The sequence below is a fragment of the Gorilla gorilla genome, chromosome X (assembly GCF_029281585.2).
Source record: "Gorilla gorilla gorilla isolate KB3781 chromosome X, NHGRI_mGorGor1-v2.1_pri, whole genome shotgun sequence".
In the NCBI taxonomy this organism is placed as follows: domain Eukaryota; kingdom Metazoa; phylum Chordata; class Mammalia; order Primates; family Hominidae; genus Gorilla; species Gorilla gorilla.
Window position 1 is genome coordinate 141,560,200 of NC_073247.2, and position 14,714 is coordinate 141,574,913.

The 14,714-nt window shown below is 45.9% G+C and overlaps 1 protein-coding gene across 2 annotated transcripts in view; it reads right to left on the reverse strand.

The window, feature by feature from the left end:
• Positions 1 to 13,911, reverse strand: part of ZDHHC9 (zDHHC palmitoyltransferase 9) — a 38,713-nt gene extending 24,802 nt beyond the window's left edge. Inside the window, exons 1-3 of one of the 2 annotated variants that reach the window (XM_031005759.2) lie at positions 13,658 to 13,911; positions 13,228 to 13,295; positions 11,738 to 12,039 (exon numbers count right to left, since the gene is read on the reverse strand). In XM_031005759.2, the coding sequence (XP_030861619.1) occupies positions 11,738 to 11,904 (167 nt within the window). In that variant the 5' untranslated portion in view covers positions 11,905 to 12,039; positions 13,228 to 13,295; positions 13,658 to 13,911. The remainder of the gene's footprint in view (positions 1 to 11,737; positions 12,040 to 13,227; positions 13,296 to 13,657) is intronic. The other variant, XM_055376245.2, reaches the window with a different exon arrangement.
• Between the last annotated feature and the right edge of the window lie 803 nt (positions 13,912 to 14,714).

A 14,714-nucleotide genomic window follows, 5' to 3' on the forward strand; every position in this document is an offset into this window, starting at 1 on the left:
GATAGATGAAGAATCTGAGACTTAGAGAATTCTTACCTCCTCCAAAAGGCTTATGCTAAGCTGCACTAATATCTCTCTTCTCTACTCCCTGTGGTCCTCACTTCCAGAGCCTTGCATTATTTCCTAGTTATTTCTCAGTATGTTGATGGCATCTCCCTCAACTGGACTTCCTAAGAGCAAGGACCTAGTCTTATTGGACTGGGAATGCTCGGGTTTGAATTCTGGCTCTACCAGCTCCTAGTTGGGTGACTTAGTTAACTTCAGTCTCCTTATCGATAAAATGAGGATAATGACAGTGCTTGATGAGGTCATTGTGTGGATCAAACGCACTAGTATAAATAAAGTGCTTAGAACTGCACTTGACACACAGTAAATACTAAACACTAAGTAAAATGTTAGCTATTAACATTATCACCATGATTCTGTATCTCCCAGAGCTTTAATACAAGTAAGGGAACAAAGAAGCTATCAATAAATACTTGTTGATCTGAACTGAATTTCAAACAAAATAAATAGGAATATGTGAGGAGAGTTATCGCTGACCTATTTTTATCCTCCTCCTCCTGAGGCACATTTCTCCTTGAAAACAGAGTTTTCACTTGGAGGCAGACTATAAGTGGATGAGCAAGGAGCAGAGAGAGAGCAGAGAAAGTAAGCTAAGAAAAACGCTTACCTCATCAGCATGGGGAGTAAGCAAGCTACTGGCCATTCAAAGCAAACGTTTAACCCCTGGTTATATATTCTCTGCAGTTTCGGAACAACCCCCATGAGGTCTTCCCCTAGCTCCTTGCCACACACACAACTTCATGGGGGGACACAAGCCAAGTTTTATATTAGACTAAGCAGTTTTTGATGAAGGTGAACATATGTACTGAACCTGAAGGATGATTTTAGTGACTTTTGTGTTTGCTTACTTGCTTATTTTTAACAAAATCCTTCATCTTAAGTTGCTTTTTTAATGATTTACTTCCTTCTCCTAAAAGCCAAGGGTTGGGGGAAAACTGGAGAACTGAAGGATCTGGCAGCTGAGTTCAGGGTAATTAAGGTTCTTACATATGACTAACTTGTGGATTACCCTATTTTCCACTACTCCTTTTCACTGGTACAGATTAACAAAAAGGGAATTCAGAAGCGAAAATCACCTCCACTTATCAGGAACCCAAAGGATGCAGGAGAAGCATGAGGCTTCATTTCATGAACAAGCCAAGTGAAATTACCACACTAACAGCAAATAGGAATCTTCCTGGCCACTGCTCATCACTAAGAACATTCTTGAAAACAAAGAAGTAATGTCTCCAGGACGCAAACTGCCCTGGATGTATAGTCTCCAATCAAAAGCCTTAAAAAATCAGATGTATCTGATTGGCCACCAAAGAGAGCTTAATTTTTTTATTAAAGGGAAAACATACAGAGTGAGTAGAGCAACAGCAAAAAATTCTAAATTAATGCTGCCCCGCTGCACAGAAGGACCCGAGCTTAACTAAGTCCAGTTCCAACACCTGCTTGTAGGCCAGACAAAGGACAACTTAGATTTGAATTACGCTATGCCATCAAGGATAAAGGTCTCTGTAATCTCCACACAGAGCATCTTCTGCACCTGCTAAAACAATCCACTCTGTATGTCAACAAGTACACAACAGGCCTATTGTATTGTTCTCCTCCAGAGATGAGGCTATTGGCAGCCAGTCGTCTCTAGTGAGTGGGTGTGGCTGGGAAGCCAGATGTGGGACTAGCAGGCCTTTCTACTCTAAGTAAGGGGAAACTTCGAGCGCCAGCCACTAAGACTATTGTGAACTACAGCCCATAGTGTTTGTCTTCAAAAGTTATGATAAAAAATACCCCCACCGGGGGTATTGGGAAGGGAGGATTAGGAAGATGTTTGTCAAAGGACATAAAATTTCAGTAAGGAAGAATAAGTTCATGAGATCTATTGCCCAACATGGGGACTATGGTTAATAACACTATATTGTATACCAGAAAATTGCTAGGAGAGTAGATTTTAAGCGTTCTCACCATTAAAAAAATAAGTATGTAAGGTAATACATATGTTAATTAGCTTGATTTAACTATTCCAAATGCATACATGTATCAAAACATCATATTGTATACCAGATACATATATATCTTTGTATATATATCTTTATATATATATATAAAAAATATTTGTCAATTTAAAAAATACTTCAAAAATATCACCCTAGGCTAATCCCATAATTGCTATAAGCTGGAAGTCTGTCTCTGACAAGAATAAGCTACGTGAAAGTTTGGTGGTAATTCCCAATATAGACCTCCAAAGTCAGGAGTATCCTCAAACATCACTAATTTGTCTTAGATAAAGATTAGATCAGCCAGGCGCAGTGGCTCACACCTGTAATCCCAGCACTTTGGGAGGCCAAGGCAGGTGGATCATCTGAGGTCAGGAGTTCAAGACCATCCTGGCCAACATGGCAAAACCCCGTCTCTACTAAAAATACAAAAATAAGGCCGGGTGCAGTGGCTCACGCCTGTAATCCCAGCATTTTGGGAGGCTGAGATGGGTGGATCACAAGGTCAGGAGATCAAGACCATCCTGGCTAACATGAAACCCCGTCTCTACTAAAAATACAAAAAATTAGCCAGGCGTGGTGGCGGGTGCCTGTAGTCCCAGCTACTTGGGAGGCTGAGGCAGGAGAATGGTGTGAACCCGGGAGGTGGAGCTTGCAGTGAGCGGAGATCGTGCCACTGCACTCCAGCCTGGGCGACAGTGCAAGACTCCGTCTCAAAAATAAATAAATAAATAAATAAATAAATAAATAAATAAATAAGCCGGACGTGGTGGCATGCACCTGTAATCCCAGCTTACTCGGGAAGCTGAGACAGGAGAATCACTTGAACCCATGAGGCGGAGGTTGCAGTGAGCTGAGATTGCACCACTGCACTCCAGCCTGGTGACAGAGCAAGACTCCACCTCAAAAAAAAAAAAAAAAAGACTAGATCAGATCTGTCATCCACGAATATAAGCTAATTGTTTCTGAAACTCCCTATATCACTCCATGGAATAATAATATCCATATACTTCTTAAAACAGAACTCTCCTGTATTCAAAGTACCAAGAGGCCTTTCTCCTTCCTGGGGATTAGAGTTCCTTTTCTCCCTTGTGAATTTTATAAATGCAACCATGTCCCAACTAAGTCTTCATTTCTGCCACCTGAAGAGACATCATCATTTTAAACCATCCTCTACTGACTTCTTGACTGTCCTCAGGCTACCATAGCTGGACTAGACAACTGGACTCCCACATGTCCCCTCAGGCGGCCCGGTGGTACTGACCAGCAGTAACCATCAGTGCCAGGCTGGGCTCATGTGTCGTGTCCCATCCCCCATCCCTAGCATGCTAGTTCACTGGAGGGATGATGATAATGACACAGACTTCAATTCACGTGAAAACACTCAGAAGAGATTCATGAGTAGAATGGGTAAGAATCTAGACAGAGAGCTATGCCTTACGGATTGGCAGCTTGGATTGGTGTTCTGTACAATACACTGCTTCTAAGTCTCCCTAACAGCTTTCTTGCTATGTTTTTTGGTTTGTTTGTTCTTTTATCAATGTAATCAGTCAGCCAACAAGTACTTGTTGGTCTAACAAATGAAGAACAAGGGAAGTAGGAGTTAATTTTGTTGGGGAAAACATAACTGAAATGTGAAACAGCTAAAGAATAAGATGACCGATAATCAAGTGTTAGAATGGTGACTCAGCCTCTAAGGGCTGTAAGTGGTCAGGGAAGAGCTCTGTAGGGGAGCTGCTGGCTGCTTGAAACTGCTCCAGTAGCAGCTGGTAAGTATGGCTTTAAGGAAGAAGGCCCAAGGATCAGAGCCCCATGATACTCTTTGGTCACACATGAGAGAAATAAGCCTTTGCTATAATACCTCCCTGATATGGATGGCCATCTGTCCTCTTACTACCTACCTGCTACTGACTGAATGTCTGTATCCCTGCAAAATTCATATGTTGAAATCTTAACATCCAATGTGATGGATTTTGGAGGTGGGGCCTTTGGGGGGTGATTAGGTCACCTAAGGCTCCACCCTCATGAATGGGATTAGCATCCTTATAAAAGAAATCCTGGCAAGGGAGAGAAGACAGCCATCTATGAACCAGAAAGCAGGCCTTCATCAGTCACCAAACCTGCAGTCATCTTGATCTTGTACTTGCCAGCCTCCAGAACTATGAGACACAAATTTCTGTTGTTTATAAGCCACCCAGTCAATGGTAGTTTCTTACAGCAGCCAGAACAGACTAAGACACTACCTCTAGAACACAATAAACATGTAGAACCACCCATAAGACTGTTTCAAGATTCTTCTGATGACCCTCAGAGTCTGCTGAGAGGGGAAGTTTCCCTTAACACTAAAAACATAATTTACAATCAGCCTCCAGATTTACTTCTATGTGAAGGTCAGAGAAAAATGCACAACCCTCTTTTGCTCCAGTAGCAATAAAGAAAATTAACCAAACAGGGACACTTTCAATTCTGAAGTGAGAAGCCATCCTCTCATCAAAATCTCTATCCAGGCAAACCCGCTCAGTAATTTCCAAATTTCAGTTATAATAACAAAGTTCAAATTTCAGTTACAATATACCCCTGCTCAAGAACTTAGAACCATTCACTGCTGCCTATTATATTATGCCCCAAACTCAACAGGTCAGTATTCCAAGGCTCTCCATTAACTGGCCTTAACTAATCATCATCATAAGGGCCCTGTCTTCCCCACTCCATTCCAGAAACATCCCACTAATTAATTACCCTGAATTAGCTAGCTTCTTGCTACTGCAAATAGCCTAAGGTACCTCCTTTGTTCTTAAGCATAATACCAGCGCCAGCATCTCTGAGGAGAAAGATTTAGGAGTCTCTTCTTTCCCTCAATAACATCTCAACTGATGTCAGCATGTTGGGGAACATCCCTGTTCTCTGGGCTTGCTTTTCCCAAAACAGAGGATCACTATATTTAATTAAGACTCATCCTCAAAAGATGGGAGAGGCATTCAGTGGAGACTGACAATGTGAAACTCATTACCACAAAAGGAAATAGAGGCTGAAAATGTAGAGAAATTCTGAATGACAGAACCATAAAGAATTATTAAAGGAGCCAGGCATGGTGGCTCACACCTGTAATCCCAGCACTTTGGGAGGCCAAGGCTGTTGGATCACTTGAGCTCAGGAGTTCAAGACCAGCCTGGGCAAGATGGTGAGATCCTGTCTCTACAAAAAATACAAAACTTAGTCAGGCATAGTGGCTCACTCCTGTAGTCCCAGATACTTGGGAGGCTGAGGTGGGAGGACTGTTTAAGCCCAGGAGGCAGAGGATGCAGTGAGCCAAGATCACACCACTGCACTCCAGCCTGGGCAAGAGAGGGAGACCCTATCTCAAAAAAAAAAAAAACAGGAAAAAAAAAGAATTATTAAAAGAAAGCAAACTGCCGCCAGGTGCAGTAGCTCATGCCTGTAATCCCAGCACTTTGGGAGGCAGAGGCGGGCGGATCACCTGAGGTCAGGAGTTCGAGACCAGCCTGGCCAACATGGAGAAACCCTGTCTCTACTAAAAAATACAAAATTAGCAAGGCGTGGTGGCGCATGCCTGTAATCCCAGCTACTCGGGAGGCTGAGGCAGGAGAATCACTTGAACCTGGGAGGCGGAGGTTGCAGTGAGCCGAGATTGTGCCATTGCACTCCAGCCTAGGCAACAAGAATGAAACTCCGTCTCAAAGAAAAAAAAGAAAAAGAAAAGAAAAAGAAAGCAAACTGTTCAGGAGATACAACCCAAGGAACTCTTGGGAAGAACTCTCTCTCAAGGAACATACTTCATCAGGAAGTTAAGTTTAGCTAAGTACTGTAACAGATTGATACCAAAGAGGCAACTATGCCTTTCTAAAACTCATTTGGTTAGTCAAGTCACAGACAGAATCCGAAGCTAGATAAAGCCAAGACTGACCTCCATAGAGTCATTCCCCAGAAAATGCACTCTTGGTTACAGAGCACAATATAGTCACTTTTTCCTCTTCCCAATCTCACATAAGGATGCTCTTCAGGAACCTGGACCTTGTCACTGTGGGCACTAACATTCTGGTATGTCAAAGTTTGGCTTTGGTCTACATAGTCTTGTGTCTCCTCAAACCTAGTAAGTTCATATTATCAGGTCTGCTTTTTCTATTTCACCTGTCTGCCAGACACACCTCCTCTTTTTTTTTTTTATTTTATTTATTTATTTATTTATTTAGATGGAGTTTTGTTCTTGTTTTGTTGCCCAGGCTGGAGTACAATGGCACAATCTCGGCTCACTGCAACCTCCGCCTCCCAAGTTCAAGTGATTCTCCTGCCTCAGCCTCCCAAGTAGCTGGGAATACAGGTGTGCACCACCAAGCCCAGCTGACTTTTTGTACTTTTAATAGAGACAGGGTTTCACCATGTTGGCCCGGCTGGTCTCGAACTCCTGACCTCAAGTGATCCACCTGCCTCAGCATCCCAAAGTGCTGGGATTACAGGCATGAGCCACTGCGCCCAGCCCACGCTGCCCCTTTCATCAGGATAAGTCACTAAGTAACAATGTACAGAGCACACATTGCTTGATTTTTCTCCAAGCCATCCTCATCTTGGCAGCAGGGACCAGGAGTGGCCACAGCAGTGATGATCCCTCGTTAACTCACAAAGCTCTTGATAGGCTTCCCTGTTCCTGCAAGGCTACCAGAAATGCCATGCTGCAATACCATCAGTTCTCTGCAAAGATGCCTTCATTTTCTAGGAGCATAAGCTTGGGAGACCCAAAGAGCCTAGATGCCACTGGGTAACACACACACTAGCTCTCAAGAATCTGGAATATGCTGGCCTAGTATTTGGTACTATGTACACTTTACTAAAGCATGTGTGTTTGAATATCTTCAGGATTCCATAGCCAAAGGGTAACAATGAACAATGAGATAAAATGTCGAAATTAGAAGAAAAAGCCCTGAGTCAGTATAGAGACGTTGGCTGGTCAACTCATCTTGATGAAGGAACCTCACTTCTGTGGGCCTGGTTTCCTCACCCCACACAAGGATGGAGATAGTCTCCAAAGCCCTTTCCAGATCTACCATCCTATGATTCTGTGGGTCAAGATTGTTAAATTTTAAGTACATCCAGAATGTTTTAATTCAGCAACACTTATTGGCCATCTGCTCTATGTAAGGCATGGTAGAGAGCACTGTGGGGGCTACACAGCCATTGAACATAGTCTCTGACCTTGAAAGAGACTAGCTGCGGGGGACAACAACAGTGAGAAGTGTAATCACCATATAGCTCCAAACTATAAGAAATGTCATGTGATTATCTGTTGAATGAGCGGTGTGTACAATTAGCCCAATGAATGCAGAAATTACTGGAAAGTTTTCATGAAGAAAGACTCAAGAAAGAATTTGAAAGAGGGGTAGAATTTGGATAGGCTAGAAAAGTATTTTTTGTATTGATTACTATTGATTACTAAGCAGTGTTACAAAGCTGTTTTCAGTTCATCCAATTCAATGACTCTTCTGCCAATATATACATCAAAAGCTCTAATGGGGACCAAATCTGACAGAACCTGGTCTGACAGTGCCTTGATAAGATTTCCTTCATATACAGAGGACACAGTGAGACCATAAGCACTGATTATAGCAGCAAACTGCTTCTGCTTCAGGGGTCAAGAGTCTCATAGTCATTCTTGCCACAAGAGAAGTCTGAGGACCTTGACCCCACTAGTGGCCAGGTCAGAAAGCTAAATGAGAAAGCTGGAAGCCAATTCCAGGAGACAGTGCACTTGTTCCTTTCTCCAGGATCACACTTTATCAGGAAGTTGAATTTGACTGAATACCACGATAGCCTTTCAGTAGCTGGATGTCTCCTAGGTTGTCAGTGGCATTCTGCTACAGTGTCCTAACACTTCAGGCCAAGCTGGTAGCTATGTGTTCATCGCCCAAGCTGGATAGAGCTTAAGCAGAAAGAACTGAAAATTGTTCATGTGCTCAAAGCTGAAACTGGCAATACACACTCACATTTCTTAAATACCTCACCCTAAGAATTAATTAGAAAATCCTTTTTCTTTAAGCATTATACCATTTTTCACTCTGCTTTTAAACTTAAATACGTTTACCATGAATACAATTATATTTAAATATAGCAACCTACTGGTAATCTATAATCTCCTTTTGTGTGTATTTGAGTCTTCCAGACAGACACAGAGTTATACAGAATTTCAGGTTCTTGGAGTTGCAAGAGGCTTAGTGAATATTCGGCCAAATTTCTACTCGGTGACAGCGGCCCTGAGAGAGACCCCCCGGCTTCTTCAGAAACACCTCTAACAGGCCGGGCGCAGTGGCTCATGCCTGTAATCCCAGCACTTGGGGAGGCTGAGGCAGGTGGATCACTTGAGGTCAGGAGTTCGAGACAAGCCTGGCCAACATGGTGAAACCCTGTCTCTACTGAAAATACAAAAATTATTTGTATTTGGCAGGTGTCTGTAATCCCAGCTACTCGGGAGGCTGAGGCAGGAGAAGTGCTTGAACCCGGGAGGCAGAGGTTGCAAAAGGAGAGATCATGCCACTGCACTCCAGCCTGGGTGATGGGGCAAGGCCCTGTCTCAAAAAATAAATAAAAAATAAAAAATAATTAAAAAAAAAAAAAGAAACACTCTAACAATACAGAGCTAACTGGCTCCAGGATGGACAACTTTTTTTTGTTTTATGTATTCAATCTACTACGTGTCCACTGAAAATTACAGGTCACTCATTTGAAAAGTCTTCTAGAAGATATGTAAAGGCATAATCCAAAAATAAAAGGACATCTGCCAGCACTGCTAACATTATGCGTTTTTCATTAAGGGGCACCCACATGCCTGACCAGACTTCTCAAGCCATCTGGCTGGCCCAGAGCTGTGCTGCAGGCAGCTATAAATCAACTCACACTTGTTCCTAAGCACCTACTGCAAGCAGGACCCTGCTACTAAAATGCAGCTCCAGATGTGCCTCAAGATTTGGACTACCTTCCCACAAGGCAAAAATACAGCAGCCAGAGGATGTGGAGTCTCTACTCCTAGACAATGTAAGAATGAAAATAGATCACCATTTGTCTATTCAGACACCCTCACCTGCCTGAAGGCAGGGGGCTAGATCAACTGATTTCCTGAGGCCTCGCTAAGTTCTTTTTTTTTTTTTTTTTTTAAAGACAGAGTCTCACTCTGTCATCCAGGCTAAGATCTCAGCTCACTGCAACCTCCGCCTCCCAGGTGCAAGGGATTCTCCTGCCTCAGCCTTCCGAGTAGCTGGGACTACAGGCGCACAACATCCACACGGGGCTAATTTTTGTATTTTTAGTAGAGACGGGGGTTTCACCATGTTGGCCAGGCTGGTCTCGAACTCCTGACCTCAAGTGATCTGCCTGCCCTGGCCTCCCCAAGTGCTGGGATTACAGGCATGAGCCACTGCGCTAAATCCTAATACTAACAAAGCAGCCCACATTCTGCTCCCCAAACCCTGCCCCCACTATGTGGTGGACAGGAAATTATAGACGCCAAAGAAAGAGGCCAACCAGAAGGAGATTTCATTCCTCAGAGGCATGCTGGTGTACCTTGTACAACCTGTCACTGGCTAGGCACAAGGCAGCCACCACCTAAAGTGTCTATGTGTCTGTATATGACAGACACACACACACATACATAAGCACGCACATCCACACATGTACAAAGTATTCATCACCAGGGTCCTCTCCTCTGTGGTCACATTTCCACCTCCCCCCTGCACTCCTCTGCTAACACATTTACTTCCTTCTCCCCTCTTCTTCCCACTACTCCCTCCTCCAGCCCTATCTTCAAAAATATTTAGTCTTTCACACAGACAGCTGGTACTCAAGTAAGTTTTACAAATAACCTCACCCTTCAAAATGCAAGAAATAACCTGGGGCGGGGGGAAGTCATGGTAGAAAACTCAACCTGCCTCTGTCAAATGGTAACTTGGCTAATTAGAAGCTTCATCCCACCAGCGGTTTTCTTCAGAGGCCTGCAGGGGCCTCAGTGGAACAGATTCCAATCAGATTCTTCTGCTGGCTCCCAGATACAAAAGGGGACAAATGGCAATACCTCCAAATTTCAAGTACCCCTGGCCAGTCAAACCAGAGGTTTCCTGGGCCCAGAACTACCAACTAACTCAAAGCCTGGGAACAAGGCTCATCTCTGTTTGGAATAGTTGTAATAATAAAAATTTAACCTGGGGGTGGGGGTGGGGACAAAAAGAGAGGAAGAATGATAAAGAACAGATGTCAGCTTTGCACTTCCAAGAAGAAGCAGGGCAGGAATGAGGCAAGGAATACTTGGAGAGAAGGGTGAGGAGAAGGAAAAACAATTTTTAATGCTAGGGGCTTATGCCTGCCTGACTACACATGTTCACTGGTACCACACACAAGCACGTGCGTGCACATATGCACACACACACACTCATTCAGGAAACTCAAACTGGAAAGCAAATAAGAAGGCTTCAGCAACCTGCCTGACTTCACTAAACACTTCACAAAGTCAGCAGTAGCAGCGGCAGCAGCAAAAGGACCTTTAACAAAGAGTTCCTCTGACCTTACTTTCCCAGCCCCGTTATAAACTGGATCCCCCTCCCCCTGCTGTTACTCAAGCCAGCTGCAACCACCCAAAAGTCTGGCAAAGCAGCCCAAAAATCACTCTGGGTGCACTGGGAAAGCCTGAAGCCCTCACAGAAGGACAAAAATGAGCCCCAAGGGACCAGAGCTCATTTTACTTCCCCACTAGGCTGGCCAAGGTGCCCCCTCCTACCTCCCATGGCCACACCCCAGCATAAGCCCTCCATTTCCAGGTCACCCATGTACATACACCATAGCACGCTCACCTCAGGTGTGGCTTACAGTCCACACACACACACCTCTTGGCTCTCAAAGGCCTCCTCACAGTAATCCCAAAACAATTAGCAACGTTCCCATCCCTAGAGTGTAGAGCATTCTCAGCACACCCAGGAGACACGCCACAGTGCCCTAGAATCCAGCCGGCCACCTCCCCTAGAGACGAGACCTACACAGACTTCAAACAGTGGCTCGAGTACAAGGTATTAAACCACAGAAAAAAAATCACTTCAAGGCTGGTACCAGACATACACAGAATATAGAGCTGTTTACGTTGAGTGATTTTGAGGGAAAGAGCAACTCACTTCTAATAAGCACGTATGTGCCACGCACACAACTAGTATGTGGTCCAGCTGAGGCTGGAACTAATCTGTAGGTTCCCAACTCAGTTGGCTTTTCACTGTACCAGCTAGCTGAGAGCTGAGCCTTAAGGAAACAGGACCCAGAATAACAAAATAGGTGAGGATTGCTGAGTGATGTAACAATGAGGGGTGCTCTCAGGTTTGTGTGCAGGGGAGGCCATCTGTCATTTAGCTTCTAAGGAGACCACTAAAAGGGAGAGGTGAGTAATTAAGACAAACTTTCTTATTTCCCAAGTCTATCAAGGACAGCCCCGAATCAGTACTACAAAATTGGTATCAAAGGTACTGGTCTTTTTAGGAAGTACATACTCTGTGATGACCACGAAGCAATGAATTCAGCTGGCATCTCTACAGACATCGCTCAAGAGGACGTTAAAGTCATCCAAGGACCAGCCCCAAACTCCCCAGAAAGCAGGTTCTTCCCCTGGACCCAAAGTAACCATAATCAGGTAACTCTACTCAACCGAAACTCACTCAAAGGCGAAGAAGAGTGTACATGTCCCCAGGATGAGGAAAAGGGTCAGGTAGAAAATGCCCTTTTGCCGGGCCATCATGACGCGGCCATCACAGCAAAAGGTGTTCCTGCCTGGGAGTTTCTCCCATTTCCGTGTCACCTTCTTTCTCACCACCATCACAGACATGATTGGAATTCCTGCTCCAAAATGGGTTTTGCGATTACACGAGAGAAGAAACAGAGGCTGAGCCCAGCTTTGAAATCACGTTGCCTGCTATTCCTGCCGCTGGGTCAAACATCATCAAAAGTCCAATTGCTAGCCCTAAGAAAAAGCAGAAAAAGAAAAAAAAATGAGGCAATAATAAGAAAATACAGTTCAACCCTCCTTTCCCAGAGACAGAAAGTTGAAAGCTGACTGAAGGGGTGGGGACGGGGAAGTGGGAAAAGTTTATTTCCAATTCGTGTTTGTTCTCTAAAAGAAGGTATGATAAAAGGTTCTCAAAAAAGGAAAGGGGCTAGTATTTCTTCTTAAATAAGCCTCTATGCTTCCAATCTAATGCTGATGATCTGATCATCACAGAACCTTGGAACTAGAGAGGATTTTATAGGTGATCGTGCCAATTATTAATACTTTGTTTTGTAAATGAGTAAACTGAGGACCAGAGAGAGGAAATAACTTATCCAGGACCACACAGCAGCAATGCTGATACTGCTAACTTCCAGTCAAGGGCATGTTCCACTATGCCACAATGTTCTTTCAACATCATTAAAAGGACTCTAAAAATAATAGTAGAGTTTCTGTCCTTATAAAACCTCCCTCCCTTCCTCCACTTCACCTTTTTTCTTCAATTAGCCACTCGAATATGAATCACAGCAGGGAACAAGTCACCCTCTGGCAGGGCCAGGAGGTTCTGGACGCTCTGTGCACATACGTGCATTGTATTTACACAAAACAGATTTCCCCTCATCAAACCCTCTGCAACTTCCTGAGTCCGGGAAATGAAACAATCTGGCTGGTCTAGCCTAACGTTTGTGAGAATCTTAATGAAACCACATCAGAGACCTGTAGGTGAAAGGCTGACTTAAGCAGGAGAGATTCTGGAATGGTTGGTGACTGCTGATGGCTGGTTGGGGGGTGGGGAATGGCAGCAGCTAAGAAAAGTCACAAGGGCGCTTTCTGGGACATGTCCTAAGTACCATCTCTACTCAGCATCCTGAATTCCCAGGTCCAGAGTTTCTCAGCCTCTGCCACCCTTCTCCTCCGCTCAGGTGTGGTGTTGTGGCCTCTATTTACCGACACCACATGCCCCACGCTGGCAGGACTGAGGCGGAAGCCTACAGCCCGACGGACGAAGGGAGAAACAGCCAACTCGAGATCATTCCCGGGCTGGAGAGGGCAAAGGTCCAAAAACAGCCTAGGAGCGGAGCAGGGAAACGAGAAGGTAGAAGGTTCGGGGAAGGGGAGGGGGGCCCAGAGGTGCAGAGAACCCGTCCTTTGTGTAAAACTAACCTGGAAGACAATCTCCTCCCGATAAACCGGCCCAGCGGGAGAAGGGAGACCAGGAAGGGGGAGCCGGCCTGGAAGAACAAAGATCAAAATCCGTCGGGAAGCAGCGACCGGCTCCCCAGCGGGGGGCCGGAGGCCGGAGTCCGGGGCCGAGCCGCGGGCGCGGCCTCTCGAGGCCCGCCCTGACTCCGCCACGCCGCGGACCACCGCCCCAGGCAGGTTGGGACGCGCGCCACATCCACACGCACACGCAGCCACACGCTCGTACACACTCACACACGCCCCGCCACGTGTAGTCACCCCGGGCCAGGGGCTCGGCGGCTGCCGAGTTGAGAAGGGCGGTGCCGACGTCCCCGCCTCCAGGCGCCGCGGAAGGGGAGGCAGCCCACCCTGCAGCCGAGCCCGGGAGACCCCCGCCCCCACCCCTCGTTACCTGAACCACGGAGACCCAACTCGGCCGGCAGCTGACGGCAGGAAACGGACCGTCCCAGGGAATGGCGTCGGCAGCCAAAGGTGGCAGCGACTTCTCCTCCCCGGGCCGGGAGGCTGTCTCCTCCTGACAAGGGGCCCCAGTGGTCGGGGCCCTAAACCAGCTGTGGCAACCGCCCACCACTGGCCAAATGGAACGCTCCTCACGTCACCAGGTCGCTCCAGTAGTTGCTCGCCCTCTATTGGCCGATCGGCCACGGCGCCTCCGCCCCGGCCGCCCCTATCCCGAACTGCCATTGGTTTTGCCTAACGCCACTCGACGATGCCTCCGCCCACTCCCCCACCCATCTCCCTGCTGCATGCCCACCTGCCAAGCCACTGCCAGCCTCTCTTTGGGGTCTGAGCGCCAGTATGTGAAGTGTTGCCTTCTATTAATATAGTTACGCAGAGACGGAGGTTAAGGGTAGTGCCGATGGGACAGCAAAGGGTGGAACCAGCCTACACACACACGCGCGCGCGCGCGCGCACACATACACACGCGCGCGCGCGCGCAGACAGACACACACACAGTGAGATGCTGAAGCAACACTAGCTCACAGATCCGGGTGCTCACCCCAAACTAGGTCTGCCATGGGCCTCTCCAGCCCTGCTTGCATTTTAAAATCAACCGCAACTTGAGATTTTACTCTTTATCGGCATAAAAACAAGTCCTCTGCCTCCCAAGTCTCATTCAGTAGCCAGGGACCCCATATCTGTCCCAGTCACCCTAGCCTGCATCTCTAAGTCTTTCAAATCAAAACACACAAACAAGCATAAAAAGCATGTTGTAAAGGATAAATGTCCCCAAGAACATATTATCATTTTGCAGCACCTAAAACAACTAATTGACATTAATGGAGTTAAAGAAACTCCACTGAGGACATAAATTCTTCCAGGTAGGTAATGAAGTAAAGATTGCCAAAAAGGTTGTAAATTTTTATTCGGTTTGGAAAGCTTATGATAATTAAGGGGAGAATCCAAGGCAGAATTCCCACCCACCAACCAGATTGATTCTTTCCTTC